This window comes from Cololabis saira, chromosome 15 (genome assembly GCF_033807715.1).
Source record: "Cololabis saira isolate AMF1-May2022 chromosome 15, fColSai1.1, whole genome shotgun sequence".
Lineage (NCBI taxonomy): Eukaryota > Metazoa > Chordata > Actinopteri > Beloniformes > Belonidae > Cololabis > Cololabis saira.
Genome location: NC_084601.1, coordinates 24,239,573 through 24,262,629, shown reverse-complemented (window position 1 = coordinate 24,262,629; position 23,057 = coordinate 24,239,573). Strand labels below are relative to the sequence as shown.

At 39.8% G+C, this 23,057-nt stretch overlaps 2 protein-coding genes across 2 annotated transcripts in view; one reads left to right on the top strand and one right to left on the bottom strand.

Moving 5' to 3' along the window:
• Positions 1–2,725: 2,725 nt before the first annotated feature.
• ppp1r11 (protein phosphatase 1, regulatory (inhibitor) subunit 11) lies at positions 2,726–11,562 on the bottom strand. Its single transcript, XM_061742028.1, has 3 exons — positions 11,303–11,562; positions 7,088–7,196; positions 2,726–3,685 (listed from the first exon to the last, which is right to left on the bottom strand). Exons 1-3 carry the CDS (start codon positions 11,378–11,380, stop codon positions 3,501–3,503), a joined length of 372 nt encoding a protein of 123 aa, XP_061598012.1. The 5' UTR covers positions 11,381–11,562; the 3' UTR covers positions 2,726–3,500.
• Positions 11,563–11,851: 289 nt separating this feature from the next.
• vars2 (valyl-tRNA synthetase 2, mitochondrial) overlaps positions 11,852–23,057 on the top strand; it is a 49,491-nt gene continuing 38,285 nt past the window's right edge. Inside the window, exons 1-13 of the mRNA XM_061741144.1 lie at positions 11,852–12,038; positions 13,006–13,207; positions 13,810–13,885; positions 13,964–14,064; positions 15,497–15,618; positions 15,693–15,759; positions 17,558–17,655; positions 17,729–17,810; positions 19,416–19,535; positions 20,872–21,072; positions 21,702–21,792; positions 22,454–22,581; positions 22,679–22,782. Coding sequence (XP_061597128.1) covers positions 13,019–13,207; positions 13,810–13,885; positions 13,964–14,064; positions 15,497–15,618; positions 15,693–15,759; positions 17,558–17,655; positions 17,729–17,810; positions 19,416–19,535; positions 20,872–21,072; positions 21,702–21,792; positions 22,454–22,581; positions 22,679–22,782 — 1,379 coding nt within the window. The 5' untranslated portion in view covers positions 11,852–12,038; positions 13,006–13,018. The remainder of the gene's footprint in view (positions 12,039–13,005; positions 13,208–13,809; positions 13,886–13,963; positions 14,065–15,496; positions 15,619–15,692; positions 15,760–17,557; positions 17,656–17,728; positions 17,811–19,415; positions 19,536–20,871; positions 21,073–21,701; positions 21,793–22,453; positions 22,582–22,678; positions 22,783–23,057) is intronic.

Genomic DNA, 23,057 nt, shown 5'->3' with positions numbered 1-23,057 from the left:
GTTTCTCTCGTCTGGCTCTTCATTTGTAGAGCAGCTAAGTCCGGCACGAATCTCGTGGCCAGTCCTGTTACCCCTCACTGCTGAGAACGGTCAGTCCTCTGAAATCCTAGACTGTAGAAAAAGAGCTGGACAAGTCATCGGTGATGTCACCCAGAGGTTTCCGGTATCAAAAGCTCTGCCCATTTCCGGCCCATGAACGGCTGACGTTGGACACATTTTTAGGTGTCAATATTGATGAATGTTTTAAGAATCATTGTGAATTTGTGTGCAAAAAGGTCTCAAAATCCTTGGGTATCATAAAAAAAAGGTTAAACCCTTTTTAAAAGTAAGCACTTTATTAACTTTGTACAACAGTTTAATTTATTCCCATATCTCATTGTAATTTAATTTGGGCTAGCACTTATCCTTCTTTTTTACAACCTATTCATAGACTCCAAAAATCTTTTGTAAGAATTGTTACTCTCCACGTTTAACACTATCTACACCTCTGTTTAAAAAAATTACAAATACCAATAATCTACGATGTGAAGAAGTATCAAACAGGAATGAACTGATGTATATGCTAAAGTAATATGCTCTCCGTTAACTTTACCCAGACATTTTAATAATTATTTTGAGTTTAATTCTTATCATTCATACTCCGCAAGAACAAGGAATGATTTGCATATCCCCTTCTGTATAACCGCAGTCGCTTATAAGCCCTTCGGGTTTTTATGACCTTTCCTGCACATCTTTTCTTAACTTTTTTCCTCCGTGTAATGTTCCTTTTTACAAGTACAAACAATAAAACAACATCCCCTTGTTAATCCAAAAATTCAGAAATGGGCAGGACAAACCAGCCTGGCGCTTTAGCTCAGTTACCAACGCTACGGGATGATGCTACTTTTACATTTGCTCGGGTCAACTCTGCACTTCAAGAAAAAAATCGAGATTAATGTTGAAATACAATTTCAAGAATAAAGTCAAAATTTCACCTTTTTTCTCAACATTTCAACTTTATTCACGAAATTTTGACTTTTTCTCGAAATTGTACTTCAACATTAATCTCGACATTTCTACGTTTTTCTCAAAGTGCCTAAAGAAAAAAAAATCTTCCTCCTCTCAAATATTTTTATTTAACTCCTGCCTGGCCCTAATACTCTTCCGTAACATTTTCATAAAGTCACACATTAAAAGTTCATACAGCAACAGGTCTTTTTCATTCCTGACACAAATTGTGTGGGTTTATCACATTAAGATGTTTCCCTTATTTTAGCCACCAGCAGTTTCCTGAAACAGTGCTGGCTCGGTTAGGCCCAGCAAAACGTGTGTCAGGCTTCAGATAGCTTTCATTTAAACTTCAAGTTGACAATTGGACTTTTGCTAATGCACGCCACGATCATCTTTAAGGGTTTGAACTCCTCCATCACAAATAACTGGCCTTCAAAAGGAATCGTGCACAGGGCCTCCAGGATGCTAAGAACCCCGGTTCTTTATTTCCATTACATTCTTCAATTCACAGAAGTAAAAGTTCATACAGCAGCAGGCATTTCCTCACTTAATCTCTTTATTTTTACATGTTTTTCTTTGTTGAACCTCATAAAACAAACATTTGTGTTTTTCTCTTTACTTCTGGGAAACACTCCCTTCTGTACAGAAGTGTATTAGGGCAGGAGAAAAAATATTTGAGAGGAAGATTTTTTTTTATTGTGCACTTCGTGAATAAATTCGAAATTTCGAGAATAAAGTTGAAATACATTGACTTTTTTTTTATTGTGCAGTTCGAGAAAAAAGTCAAAATGTCGAGATTAATGTTGAAATACAATTTCAAGAATAAAGTCGAAATGTGGTGAATAAAGTCGAAATGACGAGAATAAAGTGGAAATATATTTAGACTTTTTCTCGAAATTTCGACTTTTTTCTCGAAGTGAATAATGAAAAAAAAAAAATCTTCCTCCACTAAAATATTTTTATTTTTCTCCTGCCTGGCCCTAATACTATTCTGTACTTCTGACTTTCAGCAGTTTAAAACTTTTAACACAAAAGGATTTCTTTATTCTGGGAAACCTTCCCTTCGTCGATGTTCAGACCTTAGCGACTCGGTGTCGCAGAAGCGTGTTACCCGTAACTGAATTACTGAGAGCAACTCAGCCTCAAACGGAAAATCCTTGTGGACAGAAGGGGATCTTCATCCGTTTCAGAGTCCGTCAACATGTGTTCGTCCACGTAGATATCAGCGGGAATGATGAGCAGCGAATAAATAAAGTCCTCAGCGGTGTGCAGGCGTGTACGTACAGGTGTGTCCAGGTGAGTCCCTCCGCAGACGCCTCCACATCAGAGAGCTGAAGGAGATGCTGCATCACTTCATCACAAATCACACCTCCAGCCGGTTTCCATCGCCACGGCAACGCTCCTGCAGCCGGATGCAGCCGACCAACACACAACTGATCAGTGATATGAAGTTTATTATGTCTATAGGTGCAGAAGGCCTAAGACATAAGCTGTTTAGAGGACAACTGAATTTAAAGGATGCTGATGGAAAAGAAACTGACATAAGGACTATTAACTGAGAAAAAGACGTTTTAGGGAAAAAAAAAATGGAAATTGTGATTTTGTTTTTTAAACTTAGAAATTTGTTAAAGACAATAGTCTGATTGATGAACTCATGATGAAACAGAACAAAATCTAAATCTGTAATGTTGAAAATTTGAAAAAAAGCTTTAGAAGTTTACATACAAATTTCAAAACATTTAAAATGTTTAAAAAAATCCTCTTACAATTTGAAAATTTCAGAATTTGTGACTTAAGAAACTTGAGGATGAAAGAAAACTCAGATTTTAGATGCAGAGATAAAACACAACGCATCATTTTATAAAGTCACAAATTTGCAACTGAAAACCTAGAACTAGCAATTTACCCCCCCCATCCCCGCCCAAAAAAACCCCAAAAATAATCAGATTTTTTAAATCCACCTGTTGTTGAGGAAGAAACCAAAACAAATGAGAAGACTGCAGCTCATTTAAGTCGCAAATTTGGAGAAAGAAATGAATTTGTGACAAAACAGAATGATTTTTTTCCACTGTAATTGAGAGAAACCTAAATTCACAGCTTTCAGGGGAAAGGGGACTCCAGATTTGCAACTGTATAAACTCACAAATTTGAAGATGAAAAGAAGAATCCAAACTTCTGAGGAAAAATAAAGTCCTGTGACTTCAGTGACTCACAAATGGGACAGAAAGAAGAAGGTTGCGGGGCTTCAGGCTGCGTGAAGCTGGGACGACCTCTGCAGCTCGGATCTGTACAAGTTGGATTTTTTTGCCGCCTAGGGACTAAGACGTAAGCTGGCTGTCTAGAGGAGCGGGTGATTTGAGACGATGATGCAACAGTCCGCGATGTCGGGTCTTTCTGATGTGAGGCATCTGGACCTGTGATGGAACTAAACTAAAACAGGAGTGCAGCTTTGTAATACGTTGTTGGGAGAAGCCCCCTCCGGGCCCCCGAGCATCACCCGCCGGTGCTGGTTAGTGGGCGTGCGTCCCTCCAGAGTTGGGAGGCGCTGTGGTTCCCCCCGCCCCCCTCTGTCCGTGGTCCCTCCGGCCGTGGCCCAGGACGCAGTGAGCACTTCCACAGCCTTCTTCGTCGTCGTCTCCCTCGCTTTCGGACGACGACTCGCCGAACTGACGCGGCTTCTCATAAATGCAGCAGCCTGGAACACAAGAGGACGAGGTGATGCACTGGTGTACAACATTTCTGAGTCCTCCTACAACCCAGATCAGGAGAATTAGCTCAACTAAACATTATTTAGTAAAGATCTTCCCTTCCTAATGAGGCCTGAGTTCAGATAAGTTTGGTGAATGTCCATCTCATGGCGCTTTTCCACTAGGACCTACTCGGCCCGACTCAACTCGGCCTGGTTTCTTTTCCATAACAATTCAGCACCTGGAGCAGAAGTAGGAGGTTGGAGTGAAGCTGCTGTGACGTATTTGATTGTGTGATCTAAACGAAGAAGACAACAACACTAAAGATGTAGAACCTGGAGGAGATGATAAATGTGCTGCTGGGTCTGTGGCTTGTGTTCGATATCAAGTTAAAAAATGAGAGTGAGAGAAGCTTCAAGCGGCGGCGCTTTTTTTGTTTGTTTGTTTGTCTCGGCGCTGCTGAAGAGTCAGCTGGAGCCGCGAGCAGCTATGAAGAGACAGAGCTCCTGGTAGATCTGGTCGTTCCTTATCGCTTGTCTAGATCCGGTTTTAATTCTCTCCTCAGCACCAGGTTTATCAACATCTGCACCTCAGAGTTGGATCATGAAACAGACTTTTGCGCTGCCATTGCTGGTCGAATAAAAAGAACAAGAAGCTGCCGTCAGAGTTGCTCTTTCGCTGATGTCACATCCTGACTCAGACGTCTGACTCCAACCCCCCGACCAATCGGTGGCCTGTAGTGTGATGATGTCAGATACAGCCGACTCAGCCGCTTATGGCGCTTTTGCACTAGTATTACTTCAGCTCGGTTCTACCCGTTTTGCGCTTTCGCACTAGGGCTGAGACGAGTAGAGCCGCTCCAAGTCGATACTTTTTTCTGTAACCATTTCAGTGAGGTTCTGAAAGCGGGCTGAGCCGGGACTATTTCTGACGTCACCACCTCCTCGCCACCGATTGGTCGGGGGGCGGGGCCGGCAGACGTTTGAATCAGGAAGCGGGAGTCAGCGCGAGGGGACTCGCGGCTCGCGGCGATTTTATTATAAAGCGCAAAACGTCTGTTTGGTGATCCAACTCTGAGGTGCAGATGTTCATAAACCTGGTGGCTGTCGAGAAAAAATTTAAAAAGCGATGTAGACGGGCTGTTTTACTCTCAGCCGCTCCCGGCTCCAGCTGATTTCTGATCAGCGCCGACATGAACAAAGCGGTTGCGCAATCGAGTACGTCACAGCAGCTTCACCCCAACCTACCCACTTCTCACCTGGCAGTGCGAAAACACACGTGTGGGGCCGTGTAAAGCCGCGCCGAGCCGTGCCGGGCTGAGCCGATACTAGTGGGAAAGTGCCATTAGAACCTCAGCAGAATAGTTACAGAAAAGTATCTACTCTGCACGTTAGACCCCTAGTGGGAAAGAACCAAACCGAGGCGAGTGGAGCTGAGTAGGTACTAGTGGAAAAGCGCCAATAGACTCACTAATAAAGAACACGCTTGAACAGTACTGTTATGGTACCTCTTACTGCTTCCTTTCATCTGACAGGTTTCACTTCAAACATTCCTGAAGGGCTCCTAAAACCACACGCCATGACGTCTATTTTTGACTGTTCTGCTTAGGGACTGAAAGGAGTTTGTGGTAAAAATAGCTTTTCAGACACCTTTTGATTTGATGTCAGAAGAAAAGCAGAGGAATGAAAACGTCTGGTGTCGATGATAATTTTATCTACATGTTAATCAAGAAACATCTGCACCTTTTTTATGGATTTATATGTTTGGGAATGCCTGGAAATGTACGTCCAGACTTTTTTCCAGTTCTTACAACCCCCCAAAAAATAATTCTGTTCTTGCCGAGTATATAAGACCTGTAAAATAGTATAAACATGTTTACTTTTTACAGCTGATAATAGCTGTAGAAAGATAATTTCTTAGTGTTACCCTCTAAAAACAAAGGAAAAGGAGTGAATTTCTAGAGTTTTTGAACCAGTTTGTAATAAAAGAATTAAGTCGTGTTTCCAACAATCTACCACCCTCCAACTGGCTGTGACATCACTTCAGCTTTCCTGTCAGTCAGGGAAAATAAGCAGATGGTGGTTTTACAGACACGACCTGAAAAACTGGTAAAAGATGACAAAACTACCAATTTAACAAATATCGGGATATAAGCAATTACATATTCAAACAAAGGGAAGATGTCCAATATGATTAATTCACCACAGTTCCGTACAATTCAGTAAACTTCACTATTCACCAAAAGGAAATTATGCACACGCAGTTTGAATCCACCAATCATGATTTAGCATTCATTCATTTGTATAGGGTTGGAACCAGATAATCACTTTACACATTTTGGAGATTCAGTTTTCAATTTTGTAAAGGTGAACTAAAATATTCTGATACACAGAAAATCTGGTTTACAATTTCATAAAGTTGGACCAAGTACCGGTACTCAAATATCAGTATATACTAATATTAGACGGATGTACGTGGTTTGTTTAATGGCTGGACTGGAATAATCCGATTTACACATATTCATTTCTTAGTTGGACATCCAGTTTTTCATTTTCTGCAATGCTGCACTGAACTATTTTGAAATCTAAATGTTTGTTTGTTTGGCCAGACATAATCTTGTCAGAAGCTCAGAATATTGGACTGATTGTTTTAGGGTTGGACCATCATATTTAGATATCAAAGGGGACCTATTGTGAAAAACATGTTTTCTCTTGCTTTAACATATATAAAGTGGTCTCCCCTCAGCCTGCCAACTCAGAGAAGGAGGAAAGCAACCAAATTCTGCAGTGTCTGTACAGCCGCCCGGATGAGCCGTCCAGTCTGATGTGGCTTCTATGAGTCGTTCAGATTCTGCTCCCTTTCGTTACGTAACAACGGGCGTGATTTACATCAGTTGGCCTACGATGCGTGAAACCACGCCCACAACTAATGTCATTTTTTCGTAGCGGTATATTGCGTCAATCAGGCAGCCAATCAGCACAGTGCCTCATTATCATAGCCCCGCCCACTCAGAATCCCGCATAGATAATGAGGTTAGAGAATGGGATGTTAAAGAAATGGCTCAGAGGCTGAATTTCTAATTTATTTAGCAAAAACAATCAAAAGCTTGTTTTTAAGACATTCAAGGCCTGTTTAAAATAGGTATTAGATGCCATAATAGGTCCCCTTTAAGCAACTCAGCTTTGGAGGACTGAATCTAAATATCAGGATACTTGAATATTTATATGATGGAGAGACACCTGACTTTACATATAAGGATTTTTTTTTGCAATTTATTTAACTACAAATTGATACTTTTTAGCTTTTTCTGAAAAAATGTGCATTCAATCCCAGAATATTCACCATTTCTGCATTGTATTTAATATAACTGTAAATTCTATGAATCAGCAGATAAAATAATTAGAGCTCACATTTTGAAGACCGTCTTCCCAGATGCTCGTTGTCAACGGTGTCGCTGGACCACTCCACCTTCTTCTCCGTCTTCCTCTTCCTCAGTTTAATGGTCAGGCTTCGTCCCTCCTGAAATGCATCAGATCAAACATCTATTTTCAAAATATGCCAAGTGTTTATCTCACACATCACACATACAAGTTCTGAATCCAAACTCAAAATGAGTTGGGAGATTCATTTCAAAGACTTGTGCTTCCAAAGCAAACAAATGTAAAACTGCAGGTTGGAAAAAAAAGATGCAAACAAACAAAAAAAAAAGAAAGAAGTGATTCTCATGTTTACCCGGAGGGTTCTGTCTTGGCAGAGATTAAAATCACGGTAGGTCACATTTTTTTCCAGTCAGCTTCAGATCATTTGTTTTTAACCTTATCCAGAAGCATCATGCGCTCAGAGAATGTAGATTTCTCCCTCTGTACGTTTTTTGTCACCTTAAATAAATTAAAAACGTCATTTTCTGTTCAGCACAATATTTGAGCCGCTGTGAGGGCCTGATGAATATGTTTAAAGGTATGAAAACATTAAAGTTTTCAGTTATAATTGCGTAAATTGTCTCTATTTCATTACTTTATATACTGTCTTGGGGTTACATTTGCATAAAATGCTAAAAACCAAATTCTCAAAAATTAAAAACCAAAATAGACCAAAAATGGAAAAAATTAAAACGGAATGTGGGAAAAAATAAAACTGATTTCATACGTCTCTGTTTGCTGTCCTGGATCTGTTTGATCATTCTGACCCACACAATGTTTCTGAAAGCAGTTCTATCAGCATTCTGGGAGGTGATTGGTCCTTACAGTCATCATTAGCTGCAATACTTGCTGTTGAATCTCAATATAATACTAGTATCCATATGTTGCATACAGTCATATAATTCATGCAACAGCTAAAAAAAACTGTTAAAAATAACACTAACCCAAATCAGTATTGGAATTGTATCAAATAAAATCTTGATGATCGATTCTGAATCTTAAGAATCGGAATGGAATCGATTCTTGACATTTGACCGATCCCCAGCCCTGGTCAGAAAGATAACTAACACAAGCAGATTTATTCTCAACATCTACGGCATAAACTGAAAACGTAGTTTCTATCAAGCTCGTCCTACGTTTCCATCTAAATGTCTGGGGGTGACCCCCCACACCAGCTGCCTATATTCAGACTACACAGATGCAAAGAGCCCCCATGGCTTCTCAGGGCCCCCATGCTGCAAAATTACCAAAATGTCTATATAGTCCATGGGCCAGACCAGATATCAGTGCCACTCAAGGTGACAAAACTTGCTTATATTTTTTTTAAATATCCACGTCTGTAGATGATATTTTGGTATGATAACCTTCCTGAGTGGCAGCTGTATCATAGTTATCAGCTCATGAAGTTACCACCCCCTTCAGAAAATTACATTTTAGACGCTGGTGCATATCCTGGTTTAGACTCATGTACAGAATATCTGTCAATGTTTCACAATATTGTCTTTGGTATCATTTTAAAGGGGACCTTTTAAGCATTCATTCAAGGTAAGATGTGAATCTTTCTGACCAACATAGAGGTCACTGCAGCTCTGTAAACTCTAAACAATGCACATTTTTACACAATTTTCGCCTAAATGATATACTTTTATCCCTGTGTCATCTGGGAACAACAGAGACACAAAATACAAAAACTGGAATACTCACAGGACCATAGGGATTCAGGAAATATATCACATCTTAACTTGAATGAATGCTTCAAAGGTCCCCTTTAAAATGATACCAAAGACAATATTGTGAAACATTGACATATATCCTGTACATGAGGCTAAACCAGGAAATGCACCAGCATCTAAAATGTAATTTTCTGAAGGGGGCGGGTAACTTCATGAGCTGATAACTATGATACAGCTGCCACTCAGGAAGGGTTATCAATTATCATACCAAAATATCATCTACAGACATGGATTATTGTGGCTTTCCTGTACTTATTAGAGCCGCTTGAGAGTTTTTGTTAGGGTCCTGTATATTTGCTTGACGCGCTGCTGCTGACAGAGAAGCACGCTGAGTCCGAGATTTATGGCGCTTAATGACAGATGCTCAGCCACAACGGCCTTCCGATTACATTCGCTTAATAGGTTTTAAATGTGTACACTGCAAATTGTAATCGGGGTGATCAGTAAAAGGCGGTTAACAAAAATTACGGCTACCTAACTCCTCTCTCCCAGACAGTGCAGGTGATTGGATACTTACCGGTATATAACCTACGGTGATTACCCATGTGACCCAAACTTCCTTCATCACCGTGGCAACCAGATCAAACAAATGAAACAGGAATAATCAATATATGGCTCCTACATGGATCTTTTCAAAAGTTTTGTCACCCTGAGTGGTACTGACAAGTGAAATTTTGGGCTCTGGCCCATGGACTAATATTTGTTAGGTCACAATTTAGTTTCTTGGTAAATTTACAAGCTGTTAAAGTCAGACTTCTTTCATTTCAATGGAGTTTTAATGCCAGCCTCCCATGCACTGTGCTGCAGGCTTAGCTGCCTCACCAAAATGTATTAGCAAAATAGGTTAATCTAGCAAACTCGTCTTGAATACAAACATCAGATTGACAATTCTATCAGGTTTTACAGCAGGTTAATACATTTGCTGGACTTCAGTCAAAAAGGATTGTAAAACCTTTTCCTGAGTCCTGACTAGTGCTGCGGAACGATTCAAATGTCAAGAATCGATTCGATTCCGATTCTTAAGATTCAGAATCGATTATCAAGATTTGATTCGATCCAATTCGATTCCGATATTGATTTCGGTTAGTGTTATTAAAACAGTTTTTTGAATGGTTGCCTGAATTATATGACTGTAGTTTTGCAACATATTAATACTAGTATTATATTGAGATTCAACAGCAAGTATTGGCAGATAATGATGCTGTAAGGACCAATCACCTCCCAGAATGCTGATAGAACTGCTTTCAGAAACATGTGGCAGAATTATCAAACAGATCCAGGGCAGTAAACAGAGACAGATGAAATCGGTTTTATTTTTTCCCAAATTACATTTACATTTTTTCCATTTTTGGTCTATTTTGGTTTTTAATTTTTGAGAATTTGGTTTTTAGCATTTTATGCAAATGTAACCCTACGACAGTATATAAATAAATGAAATATAGACAATTTATGCAATTATAACTGAAAACTTTAATGTTTTCATACCTTTAAACATATTTAAAAGGCATAAAAACATTGCTACCAGTTATTCTGGTGTCCAACCAAACATTCCTTTTTGGGGCAAAATAGGTTAATGTAGCAAACTCATCTTGAATACATACATCAGATTGACAATTCTATCAGGTTTTACAGCAGGTTAATACATTTGCTACGGATCATCTTAACCAGTACTCGAGTTGTAAAAAAAAATCAGGGGGGATGGTGGATTTTATCATATGGGGACAGATAATTTGTGCTGATTACAAATAATATAATATATTACAAATAAGAGCAGTTAAATGCAGCCTTCTGTAAGCTTTAAATATCCACTGGGCTTACAACAAATACATCAAAACACAACAATAAAGAACAGTTTTCTGAACTTATCAATATGACTCTGTCCTTCACAGGATAAGTAAAATGGATCACTGCAAAAACTCAAAATCTCAAGAATATTTGTCTTATTTCTAGTTAAAAAGTCTCATTTTAGTAAAAACAAATCTTATTACACTTAAAACAAGACTCATCACTGGAAAAAACAACAATTTTCACCTGTTTCAAGTAGATTTTCACTTGAAATAAGTAAAAAAATCTGCCAGTGGAACAAGATTGTTTTGCTTGTAATGAGAAGATAAATCTTGTCCCACTGGCAGATTTTCCTACTTATTTCAAGTGAAAATTTACCTGAAACAGGTGAAAATTGTCAAATAAGTTATTTTTCTGGTGTTACTTTTCTGGTGATGACTCTAAATGTTGAAATAGCAGTAAAACCACATTCATTGATGAAATGATATAGATCGAGTACTGATCTAAACGGTCACATCCACACTCTGTCACAGCAGAGCTTAAACAAATCAGGCCCCCAAAACAGCTAGAAGCGGCCCTGCCAGGTCGATTATTTTCCTGCTGAAAACAAGGACTCCTCCAGCTCCTCTGAGCTGGTTTTTTGTGCCCTATAAACGAAGAGGTTGACGGGGAGCCGAGGCGGCCCTACCTGCTGGGGCGGGGGCGGCGTGCTGGTCTGAACGGTCTCCGTGATCGTCTCACTCGAAGTCCCGGGAACCTCCGCCATCCCTGCGTGAGCTCCACTTACCACCGCTAAAGCTCTCCGGAGACGGGCGTTTGTTGCGTTCAAGATGCAAATATAAGTTAGTTATGAAGACCTGCCTTGATTGTTTGACTAAAACGACAGTTGAAAGCGGAGAAGCTTGGTGGAGAGATAAAAGAGGTGTTACCTACGCCGAGCTTAACTACACACACACACGTCAATTCAGCGTGACTGAAGACGGAAGTGGAAGCTTTTCAAAATAAAGGCTCCTCTTGTAAAACGCATCAGCTACAAGAGTGCCAGTTTTGTGTATCGTTGTGTATCGTAACAAATATCACACTAGGTACATTATTTATTCATATTTTAGTTTATTAAATGAAACACGATGCCTCTTTATTCCACCATTACATTCACGGGTTTGTCGAAGTGCTATTATTTTTTAAAGAACAGGATGGTATGATCCATTTCCTGTTTACAACAGCGGTGTAATGGGGAAGATATTTTCAGACGGACCGCTTTTAGTTAATCATGTCCGCAAGGTTTCACCAAAAATCCGAGATGGCACAGGGTTTTCGGGACCAAAGTACATAGGGATATTATGTTCACTCAAAATTGACAGCAGTATTAAACTTTTTTTTTTTGTCATCGTTATTGTCTGAGAACGGAGTGTTTTCGGAGCACAGTAAGTACATTTATGTAGCCTATATGCTCATCTGACATTCACCTGGGATCAATGTCTTTAAAGTATTTTGTTAATAGCTTCTAAACCATTTGACACAATGTCTCCAAAATAAAGCCGAATTGTAGTACTACAAGATACATATAATGCAAGTCTTTTTGTATTATGGTTAAGGTTTTTTTCTACTTTATGTGAACATTTCCACAAAAACTCACGTGTTTTCAACGGGACTTCCAACCATTAGGACTGTTTCTGAAGATAAATACACCTGTCTGTATTTTTCACAATTTTTTTTCTTTTCTTTTTTTTTTTTACATTGTATTGTATTTTATTAACTTTTATGTCTAAATTTTCTAAGTTTTTATGAAAATACAGCATTCATTTTTTTCTGTGAAAAAAATACAATCCTATAAATTTATTTTGTTTATTGGTTGATTTATCAGTTATTTTAGCTTAGACTCAGATACTTTAGTTTAGTTTAGGGGTTTCTGATTGTATGCTTATTTTATTTAGTTTGGAAGACACTCTGGTCAGCTAAGTTTGGTTTTAAATATGCTATTAAAAATAAACATTGAGATGTTAATACCTTGACATTATTTTGAAAATGCCTTTCCAGGCATTTTTTTTCACAACCTTCCAAACATGACCAAATAATTTAAAACCTGAGAACAATTATGTCACAAGTGAAAAACAAGAGTTACACCAAATTTTGTGGCATTAGGGAGCTTCTTCTTCTTTTTGTTCAATATTTAATTTTTTACATGAATTTAGCTTTGGAGTCACTGTCTCATGTTAAATGTGAGCCTATGAATAGATCCAGTATTGGTCACATTGATATTGTGACCCAGTTTCAATTCATTGAAACAAAAAAACTGATAAAACCCAAACCAACTTTGACTGTAGAAAAGTAATTGCCCTACTTTTCTTCCTAATCAGAGCTACATGACTGATCTTGTGTATTGGTTTCCAGCGGGCCACTGAGGATGTGGCGGACAGGTGGTCCTCCCAGTTTACGGCTGGTGTGGACCGGCGCCACCAGATTCTGCTCCAACAAGCCACCAGAAGCCTCGTCCCCCCATCCATCTCACACAAGCCCCCCTCCACGGACCCAAGCAGAGAAACGGAGGCGCAGGCAACAGCGCGATGACTCCATCCTGTCCAGTTCACACACGGTAAATTCAAAGATCCACAACCACGATTAAGACACAAGACTTAGTTTAGTACTCAGTTTTCACATTTTTTCTGCAAGTTGGGAAATGATTGGTCAAAGAGGCTTTATCTTCTTTTTTTTCTTCAAAATTCCATGTAAATTTCATTTTTCCCCTTGTCACTTTATAAATTAACAATGTAAGTTTTTTTTTTAAACATGTCTTTATTAGATTTTCACAAAATACACAACAATACCAAAACCCCATTTGGCAGCACAACGCAAAAACACACAACCAAAAACAAGACAAGGGCAAGGACATTAAAAAGAAAAGAAACAAATGAAAACAAGCTCATAACAGAAACCATAATAACAATCTAAATAGAAAAAGTAAATAAATAAAATAAAAATACGAGGCATGATTAAAATGTAAGTATTTATAGAAGTTGCTAGAGTGATTAAATATCTTCTTCACGGGACTCAAGACTTCGTTATTAGCCTCAAATTGTTAATCTTCTTTATTTCGAACATAATGATCTAATAAACCCAATGCTAGTGAAGTGAAATGGAAACATTTAGAAACATAAACTGAAACTGTGATATTTTTGCGTGTTTGTATGTTTTCAGAGTGCTGAAGTGGTGAACTGGAGTGAGAAGCAGAAGATAGTTTACTCAGCTCAAACCGCTCCTGGAAACAAGAAAGGTGATTGAATTTTTGTCTGAACTGTTTCCACCCCAGAACGTCTTTCTGCAGACTGTGATTGATCTGTTTGATTTACAGATGTGAGTTTGCCGTTGCCCTCCTCCTACAGTCCGGATTACGTAGAAGCCTGCTGGTACGAGTGGTGGGAGAAAGAGGGCTTCTTCAGTCCTGAAATACACGTGAGGATTTACTTACATCCACTTGTTTATTCTGTTAATTCAGAGAACGTAAAGCTTTGAAAAATGTGTAACATGACCTTTTATTTATTTGTTGCAGCCTAAATTAGTTCTCCACCCCAAATTACTGAATGTTGCCTCAAATATGAACCACATGACTCTGGATATTGGTTGAGATTGTAACTCGATGACATTTTTGGGAAAATCTGGGTAGTTTTTGTAAAGTTGAATGAAGTCAAAATGCAGGTCTTTTTCAAATTTGAGAGTAGATGGATTCTGGAATGTACAATTAACATTTTTGCAAGTTTACAGGTAAGAATTAAAAGAACCAACATTTTAGCCCGATTTTTGAACTTATGAAAAATATTTTAAATTTTTTCACATATTTTTTATTTGCAACTGTGTGCAAATAAAATCAGATTTTTTAAGGTTCATGAAGTCAAAATTTGTGATTCTTCTTCTGTTCAAATTTGAAAGGGTAAAAACGTTTAAAAATATATATTTTTCATTTTGTTTTTACTTTTTTTTTTTTTTTACATTTTATTGTAAATTCCTGAGTGCAAACTTAAGTTTTAAAGGAGCTGTATGTAAGAGCAATAATAAAACTAATCATAAAATGACCCCGATATGTCAACAGACATTTAAAAATCATGTTCATTTCAAATACTTATGTCACTGACAACAGCACTCAAGCCAGGATATTCCAGTTTAAAAAGAGGAGTTGCAGCCCTCAACTGATGTTTATGTTGTCATTTTTTGTTTTGGCCTGAAGCTCCACCCTCCACCTATCTCCCAATCACCAAGTCAGTATTGTTTCTGAAGCTCCACCCTCCACCTATCTCCCAATCACCAAGTCAGTATTGTTTCAGCATCCGGGTTGCCAGCTCAGCTCTAATTATCGCAGCCATGGCAGCCTACGTTCCTGCTGCATTCTGCAGCCTACCTGGCAACCTCTGGTTGGGGGGAGGAGGGGGAGGGTACACGCCGCTCAACAATATTTTGAAAGTGACTGCAGTACCAATTTTGGCCATTTCTTACAGACGGCTCCTTTAAAGTAAGGTGTAGAAAACATTTTTTTTTCAATTCTTTTCTCCCACAGAATTTTACGTGCCTTTAATGTTCAATATAATTCTTTTTTTCTCCAATTATCCAAATCCGCCGTTATGTTAGCACTTTCTGTTAGCCAGTTGGGTTTGTTTAACTAACTCAGCTTGAATTTTGAGTTTAAATCTACTAATCTAATCTAGTCATTCTTTTTAAAGTGTAACAGATCAATGTATTATATTAAAGGGTTTAATCCCACCCATAAAACTGACTTAACTTGACGTGTGTACCATCCCTGTGTTCTCTGTTTCAGCATTGTGTTGTGTTGTTATCCTGATCTTTTCTAAGTCTGACGGAGTGAATGACTGCAGGGTATTTGTTGTGCTTTCAGGAGAGGTTGTCTCACCGCGTGGATCAGACCTTCACTTTGTGTATTCCTCCGCCAAATGTAACCGGTACGCTGCATTTGGGTCATGCTCTGACTGTTGCCGTGGAGGACGCTCTGGTCCGATGGTAACCACCGACAACAGCAGAACTCATCAGTTCAGTAACTCACTTTTTTAGTGACTGTGATCCTTCTCCACCAGGAGGAGGATGCTGGGATATCGAGTCCTGTGGGTTCCTGGATGTGACCATGCTGGTATCGCAACTCAGGTACACCAACTTCAGATGCTCCTTATTTTTTTTTCTTCGTCTGTAGTTAGGAATTCCAGGGTACGGAAGGGTATTAGGGGAAAAAAAATTATAAAAATAAAAATAATATTTTAGAGGAGGAAGATTTTTTTTTCATTATGCACTTCGAGAAAAAAGTCGAAATGTCGAGAACAATGTTGAAATGGAATTTCGATTTTAGAGATGAATCTTGTAAATAGATATTGACTTGAACAAAACCACTCAATCTCCAGCTGATCGGGTTCCTGTTTGACCCAGACTGACCAAAAACATCAAGACTAATGAGGGATTTGAGTTTCCCCAGGACACGTTCCAGTCTGTCTTCATAAACTGGCAAATTGAGAGGAAAAGTTAACAACTTCCTCTTGTTCTTAAACTCACAAATTGTGGAACACAACAAGTCTGACTTTATAAACTTGCGAGAAACTTGCCGCTCTGCTTTAAGGACTTCTTTCCCCGTTCCCGGTCAGAGCTGGGCTTAAAAGTCTGCAAAAAAACAACTTTTTATTTCTTCCTTTTTTTTCAGAAAATTTAGCAAAAATTGAATTAAAAAGCTGAATTAAAGCTTGAATTAAAACCTCTGCAATAGAGTTGTTTTGGTACCAATACTAGTATCAGAAATACTTGCAGAAACTGCCAAAAATTAGGGTATCAGTATCTATGAGTATTTATGTCTATGCACCGTCCAAAACCATGTCATCTAAAAAAAAGTCTTCTTCTTTATTGCTCTAATATCCAGAACAGGACATTTCTCAGGACACCCTCTTCTGTACAGCCTGGAGTGGTCAGACGAAGCTGCGTATCTCGAGTCACTATTATATTCCCCATATCGCTTTATTTTAGAGTATAAAATCCTACCAGGAAATACTGTAATTTCCAGACTGAAACCAGAAAAACTGATGGACAGACCGCTGGCATTGCAGCCCCCGTTGGTTTTTGAAAATGTTCGATTTCACTGAGTCATTGAACATCTGCAGTTGAAGCAGTGTCTGAAGTCAGAAAAGCAACTCTGACTGCTCTTTATTTAACAGATATGATAGATTTCATCCCCCCCGCCTGGATACGCTTCCTCTCAGAATCCGCCAGTCTTCTCTCAGGTCTCCAACTTGAAGCAGTTTTCAGTTATTCTGCTCCTCACCGGTGGAACAAACTTCCTGTAGACCTGAGGTCTGCTCACACTGTCAGCTCCTTTTAAATCAGGGCTAAAAACATTACTGTTTACTGAAGCGTACTCTTAAATACTTACCTGCTGTACTCAACTGCCCTTATTTTTAACAACTTGTGCTTTTTATTATTTTACCTCTTTTCTTATCATTTTATTTCATTTTATTTGTTATTTAAGCGTACTCTTAAATTAAATACTTGTGATTTTTGAAAACCGCGCAAAGTTATGGATAAGCCCTGAATGCAGGCATTGTGATGTAGAATTGTCAAATTGGTTTAATTCACCGCACGAATCGGCACAGACCCGGTCTTTGTACGTTTTGACCGTATAGAAACGTTATTCTTGTAAAATAAGACCTGGAAACATGCATTGTGGCATAGAATTGTCAAATTGGTTTAATTCACCGTACGAATTGTTACAGAATACTTTTGTAATACTGTATGAAGCCAGAATTGTCAACTCTTTGTTATCAAATTGTCGAGTGCACGAAGCAAGCATCGGCTGCACTTGTCAGACATTTCCACGACCACGGCCGCGCTGTTGTCAGTTGTGGTAATATTTATTTATTTATTTATTTATTTATTTATTTATTTATTTATTTATTGTGTGCTTCAGTCGGTGGTGGAGCGCAGACTTCTGAGAGACAAAGGGAAGCGCCGACAAGACCTGACCAGAGAAGAGTTTTTACAGGAAGTTTGGACCTGGAAGAACCAGTAAGCCTCCCATTTTCCGTGGTGCCTCCACATGGACGCTTTGGTGTCTGATGAAGTTCTCCCACTTTTCCAGGAAAGGGGAGCAGATCTACCAGCAGCTGAGGAGGCTGGGGGCGTCTCTGGACTGGAGCAGAGCCTGTTTCACCATGGACCCAGTAAGACCCAGTCACGCGTCGCTCTCATGTTCCACCCAACAAACAAGCAGTCACGATAGGCACCATTTGTGTTGTGATATAATAAGTTTCTCTCTCAAATTGGGGAGTTTATAAAGTAAGAAGTTCTGATCCTCTTCAACCTACTTCCTGCACTCTGTTGTTTCATCAAATTGTCCTAACGGACCTTTGTTCTGGCTCAGCTGAGTCAGCAATATTCAGATTTCTTAAAAGGTTATTTTCAGTCAGTTTGATCAAAAAGAGTTTTCCTGTAAATATGTGAGTTCATGACGACAAAAACGTGAGGATAGCAGAAAGTAAAAAATGCTACCTTTTTCTCTCAACATGAAGCCTATAATTTCTGAGCATCTGAGCTAAATTTCAACGGATGTGAAGTGAATATTTCTACATTTCCTTTGTAAATTTATGAATTGATAAAGTCATGATGTGTCAGTTTTTCCTGAATTTCCATCCACTACCACCTTTTTTTGTATTCCTCAAGTGACCCTGTCATGCCAGCCCATCTAGTCGGGTTCATGTCAACTGGCTCATTTTCTTAACTATCTCAAGTTGAATTTGAACTTTAGATAGTTTCTTTTTTAAGTGTCCGATTGATCCGTCACCCCAGATCATCTTAAAGGGTTTGAACTCCTCCACCACACTGAGTACAAGGCTCACATAGACCCCAGAGGGCTGACGGTTCTAGATGTAGCCGCCACCAAGCCGACACCTCAGATGGTTGTTTATTTTAATGATCTTAAAAACGATGAGTTCTACTTCAACAGATTACTAAATACAACACCTTGTTATTAACTACTAATGGTGCTTTTCCACTAGAGCCTACTCAACCCGACTCGACTCGACTCACCTTGCCCTCGTTTCTTTTCAATACCCAGATGAGAAGTAGGAGGTTGGAGTGAAGCTGCTGTGACTTATTTGATAGTGTATCTAAACGAAGAAGACAACAACACTAAAGATGTAGAACATGGAGGAGATGATATTTGTGCTGCTGAGTCTGTGACTTGTGTTCGATATCAAGTTAAAAAATAAGAGTGAGAGAAGCTTCAAGCAACAAGGCTTTTTTTTTTTAGTTTGTCTCGGCGCTGCTGAAAAGTCAGCTGGAGCCGTGAGCAGCTATGAAGTGACAGAGCTCCTGGTAGATCTGGTTGTTTCTTATCACCCGTCTAGGTCCCTTTTTAATTCTCTCCTCAGCCACCAGGTTTATGAACATCTGCACCTCAGAGTTGGATCACCAAACAGACTTTTCCACTGCCATTGCCTGTTGAATAAAATTAACAATAAGCCGCCGCCAGAGTCGCTCTTTCGCTGATTTCCGCCTCCTGACTCAGACGTCTGACTCCAACCCCCCAACCAATCGGTGGCCTGTAGTGTGATGATGTCAGATACAGCCGACTCAGCCGCTTAGAACCTCGGCAGTGTAGAAACAGAAAAGTATCTACTCAGCACGTTAGACCCCTAGGGGAAAAGTGCCAAACCGAGGAGAGTCGAGTCGGGCTGAGTAGGTACTAGTGGAAAAGCGCCAAAAGTGATGCAGGATATCGTGGACTGAGTTTTCCTGCGTCCTGAACCGTGTGATCTCGCTTTCAGGGCTTCAGCAGGGCCGTAACTGCAGCATTCGTCCAGCTCTGCGATTCTGGCCTAATTTATCGAGCAGAGAGTTTGGTCAACTGGAGCTGCGCTCTGCAGTCCGCTATCTCAGACATCGAGGTGAGAACCACGTCCAGCAACATAGAGACAGGAGCAGAAATGTCCACGTTTGCCAGGTAACTGGTGTTCTGCGTTGATTTGCCACATCAGCGTTAAGGTGATGACACACAAAGTTATCAGTTGTATGTTTATTGAACACAGCCATGAAACATTCACAGTGCTGCTGGATAAAGCAAGTGAACCACCAAATTAACAGCTGGTTCAACCTTATCAAGCAGCAATGTCTTCAACAAGCTCTTTCAGTGTCTTTGCAGCAGCTAACAAAGTCTTAATCATGATACTACCCAAACCATGCTTCCCCATTGGATAATGTTGTGATGCTGGTAACTTTGGTAAAGCCATAGATCAAGGACTTCAATGAAAGCTAATTGGAGTCTGTTGTTGGCACTCCTTGAATCCACCTAAATAAATGAGTTTGAAGGTGGGATTTTGAGCTATTTTGATTCATTAAACATTTGAGGTTTGCTGTTCACGAGCAGCATCTACTCATGTGAACCAGGCCTTGTCGAAAAGAGATCTCTGAAGACATACGGTGTGATCAAGAGTCGTGGATCTGTATAACTCATCTCAGCATTTAGACGTCCATCCGTCCACAGTCAGACAAGCTGTGTAGAAGTGGAAGTGGAGTTGCAGTCTGTCGCTACTCTTCCTAGAAGTGGAAGTTCAGCCAAGATGACGTCAAAAACATAACACAGAATCCTCAGTAAGACCAAGAAAAACCAGTGTGGAAGGTGGAAGACATCACTAGTATTGGAAACCTGTCCTTCCAGTAGTCGACCATGGAGTCATTGAACAAGCAGGTCGTCCTGGGAAGGACACCACAGAGGAGGGGAAGGTTTTCCAAAAGAGTCCACCCCCGTCCTCTGCGTCCTCTCCTCTCACACCAACTAACTTCATGTTTTCTTTCATGACATCCACAAATCTCCTCTCTGGTCTTCCTCTGGACTTCCTGGCAGTTCTGACCTCCCCATCCTTCTACCGCTCTGTTCACCATCCGTCCTGTAGTCTGTTCACCATCCATCCTCTAGTCTGTCCACCATCCGTCCTCTGTTCACCATCCGTCCTCTGTCCACCATCCGTCCTCTGTTCACGTCTGTTCTGCATTTGTCTGGACTGGGGACGGGTTCAAGAAGACACTGGCTCGTCACTCGTTAAGGCTGTTTTCCATGGTAACCATCAACATGACTGGGAAAAGGTTTTGTGTTCTGATAAAACACAAATCCTTGTGATTGAAGCTCGGTGGGAGGAGTATCATGATGAAAGCTCGCTTTACTGCCTGGATTATTTGCCTAAAGTGACAAACCTGTCAGCTGAAACAGTTGTGTTTTGGCATTAGGTGGACTCCAAGGAGCTGTCTGGACGGACCATGTTGTTTGTTCCTGGTTATGAGAAGAAAGTGGAGTTTGGAACAATGTTCACGTTTGCGTACCCCGTAGAAGGCCACGGTGACAGCGAGGTGTCCGTGTCCACCACCCGCCCCGAGACCATGCTTGGAGATGTGGCTGTAGCCGTTCACCCGGACGATCCTCGATATCAGGTCAGTGATTTTTATTTTTTAATTTATATTATTTTAGACAGCCATGGAAAAATATTGAATGTCAATGTCAATGACATAGTATCACATGACCTCAGTTTCATCTTCAGGGTTTTTAAAGCTGTGGCCAAGACTGGTATAATTATGATATCTTGAAATCTGTATGAGCTGAGGAACAAAATAAATTTACCCCTCAATTCTTTTCCCCAAATGTCAGTCTTAACTTTTCTTGCCATTTAAAAAAAAAAAAAAAAAAAAAAAAAATGAAACAGACTTGTCTCAGTTTTTTCATCCAATTCTACAAACTGTGTTATTCTTTCTGTACTGACTTGAAAAACAGTTGGCCTTTTTTTTTTTTTTTTTTTTTTTTTTTATCCCTAAGTCGTAATACAGTGTCCACATTGAAGAATGTTTGCTAATATTCCCGTGAATCTGATTCAACCTTAATTATCCCCATCATTACAGGTTACAGAATATTTTCAGGGAAACAGAGTATAAAGGAGCAATTTTTGGATTCATCTTGGAAATTGTAGAGTGATAAATTAAATTAGTCTTTAAACTGAGCTCATGTTGGGGGAGAAGCTGTTTTAGCTTGTGTTGCCTTGCCTTCCTTTCATCCTGTGTTGTTCCAGACTCTTCATGGGAAACAGTGCAGACATCCATTCACCAACAGACTGCTGCCGATCATCACTGACACCATGGTGGACATGGACCTGGGAACTGGTGACTACAAACTGGCTTTAGTGGAATCAAATCACCTGTTACAGTCTGTATATAGACTAAAGATGTATTCACCCCCCATAGCCACTTGGGTACCCCCCCGATTCAAGCTCCGCCTATCAATATCTTTTTTTCTTAGAAACTTGCAACCTGATGTCATAAGTTTTTATTTTTCCCTCAAATTTGCAAGCTTAAAAAGTGTGAAACTAACTTTTTCGCTTAAGAATTAAGAACTATGATGTAATTTGATTTATGGAACAATCACAGGAATAACTCAATATAATTAATGTGTGCAGCAGTGAGAGAAAGCTGCCTGTGTTGTGAAAGCACATTGAGCGGTTCTTGGAGTAGAGGTTTGCTATATAAGCACATTGTTGTAATAAAGTCAGGAATTCTGAGTTTTCTCATCTTATATTTGAACTTTAGATTCACAAGTCTGGCATGTTTCTTCTTAAACAGAGTAATGTACTGTATGACCATATCTCAAAGGCTTTAAACTCCTCTGTCACACTTGAGTTTTACGAAACAGGGGTCCCCAAACAGAATCTTGTACACGGCCCTCAAAAAGCTAGAAACATCCCTGCAACTTGTCTGTGAGACAGAAAACATTGATAGATTGTTGCCATGGCACCGTCTGAGCTGCTTGTCTTTGTCACTTTCGCAGGTGCAGTGAAGGTGACGCCGGCTCACGACCACACCGATTTTCTTCTATCACAGAGACACTCGCTGCCACGTCTGCCTGTGATTGGAGGAGACGGGACGATGTCCCCTTCCTGTGGACAGTGGTTGGAGGTACATAACCGCTTCCTTCATCTGTGGAGCTCCCTGTAAATCATGGTGTGTGTTAAGACCTCTGAGCTCCTGCTTTGATCTGTCCCCGTGTTTGAAGGGGGTGAAGCGCTTTGATGCCAGACAGCTCGTGCTGGATGCTCTGGTGGAGAAGAAACTGTTCAGAGAGAAGAAAGATCACACCATGGCATTACCAATCTGCAGGTAAACACCAGAGTTCTCACTCTGAACACGTGCTGGTTTATTTCTGTGTTATGTTAAAACCGTAAATTGATAAAGGTTGTGTTTGAAACCACCCCCAAGTATCTGTGTGCTCCACTGTCGTGTTGTCATATAGCTGTTTAGATTCATATTTCCTTTGCTGACACCCGTGTTATAACAAGCTTCAAGCATTTTAGATATACTAAACATGACTTCAGCATCTAATCAAAAGTTCAAACAATATTATATATATATATATATATATATATATATATATA

Coding starts and splice junctions, on each gene's coding strand:
- ppp1r11 (XM_061742028.1), bottom strand. CDS start 11,380: ATGGCGGAGGTTCCCGGGACTTCGAGTGAGACGATCACGGAGACCGTT. Junction 7,197..11,302: donor CGCCGCCCCCGCCCCAGCAG/GTAGGGCCGCCT, acceptor GATGCATTTCAG/GAGGGACGAAGCCTGACCAT. Junction 3,686..7,087: donor GGGAAGACGGTCTTCAAAAT/GTGAGCTCTAAT, acceptor CTTGTGTTCCAG/GCTGCTGCATTTATGAGAAG.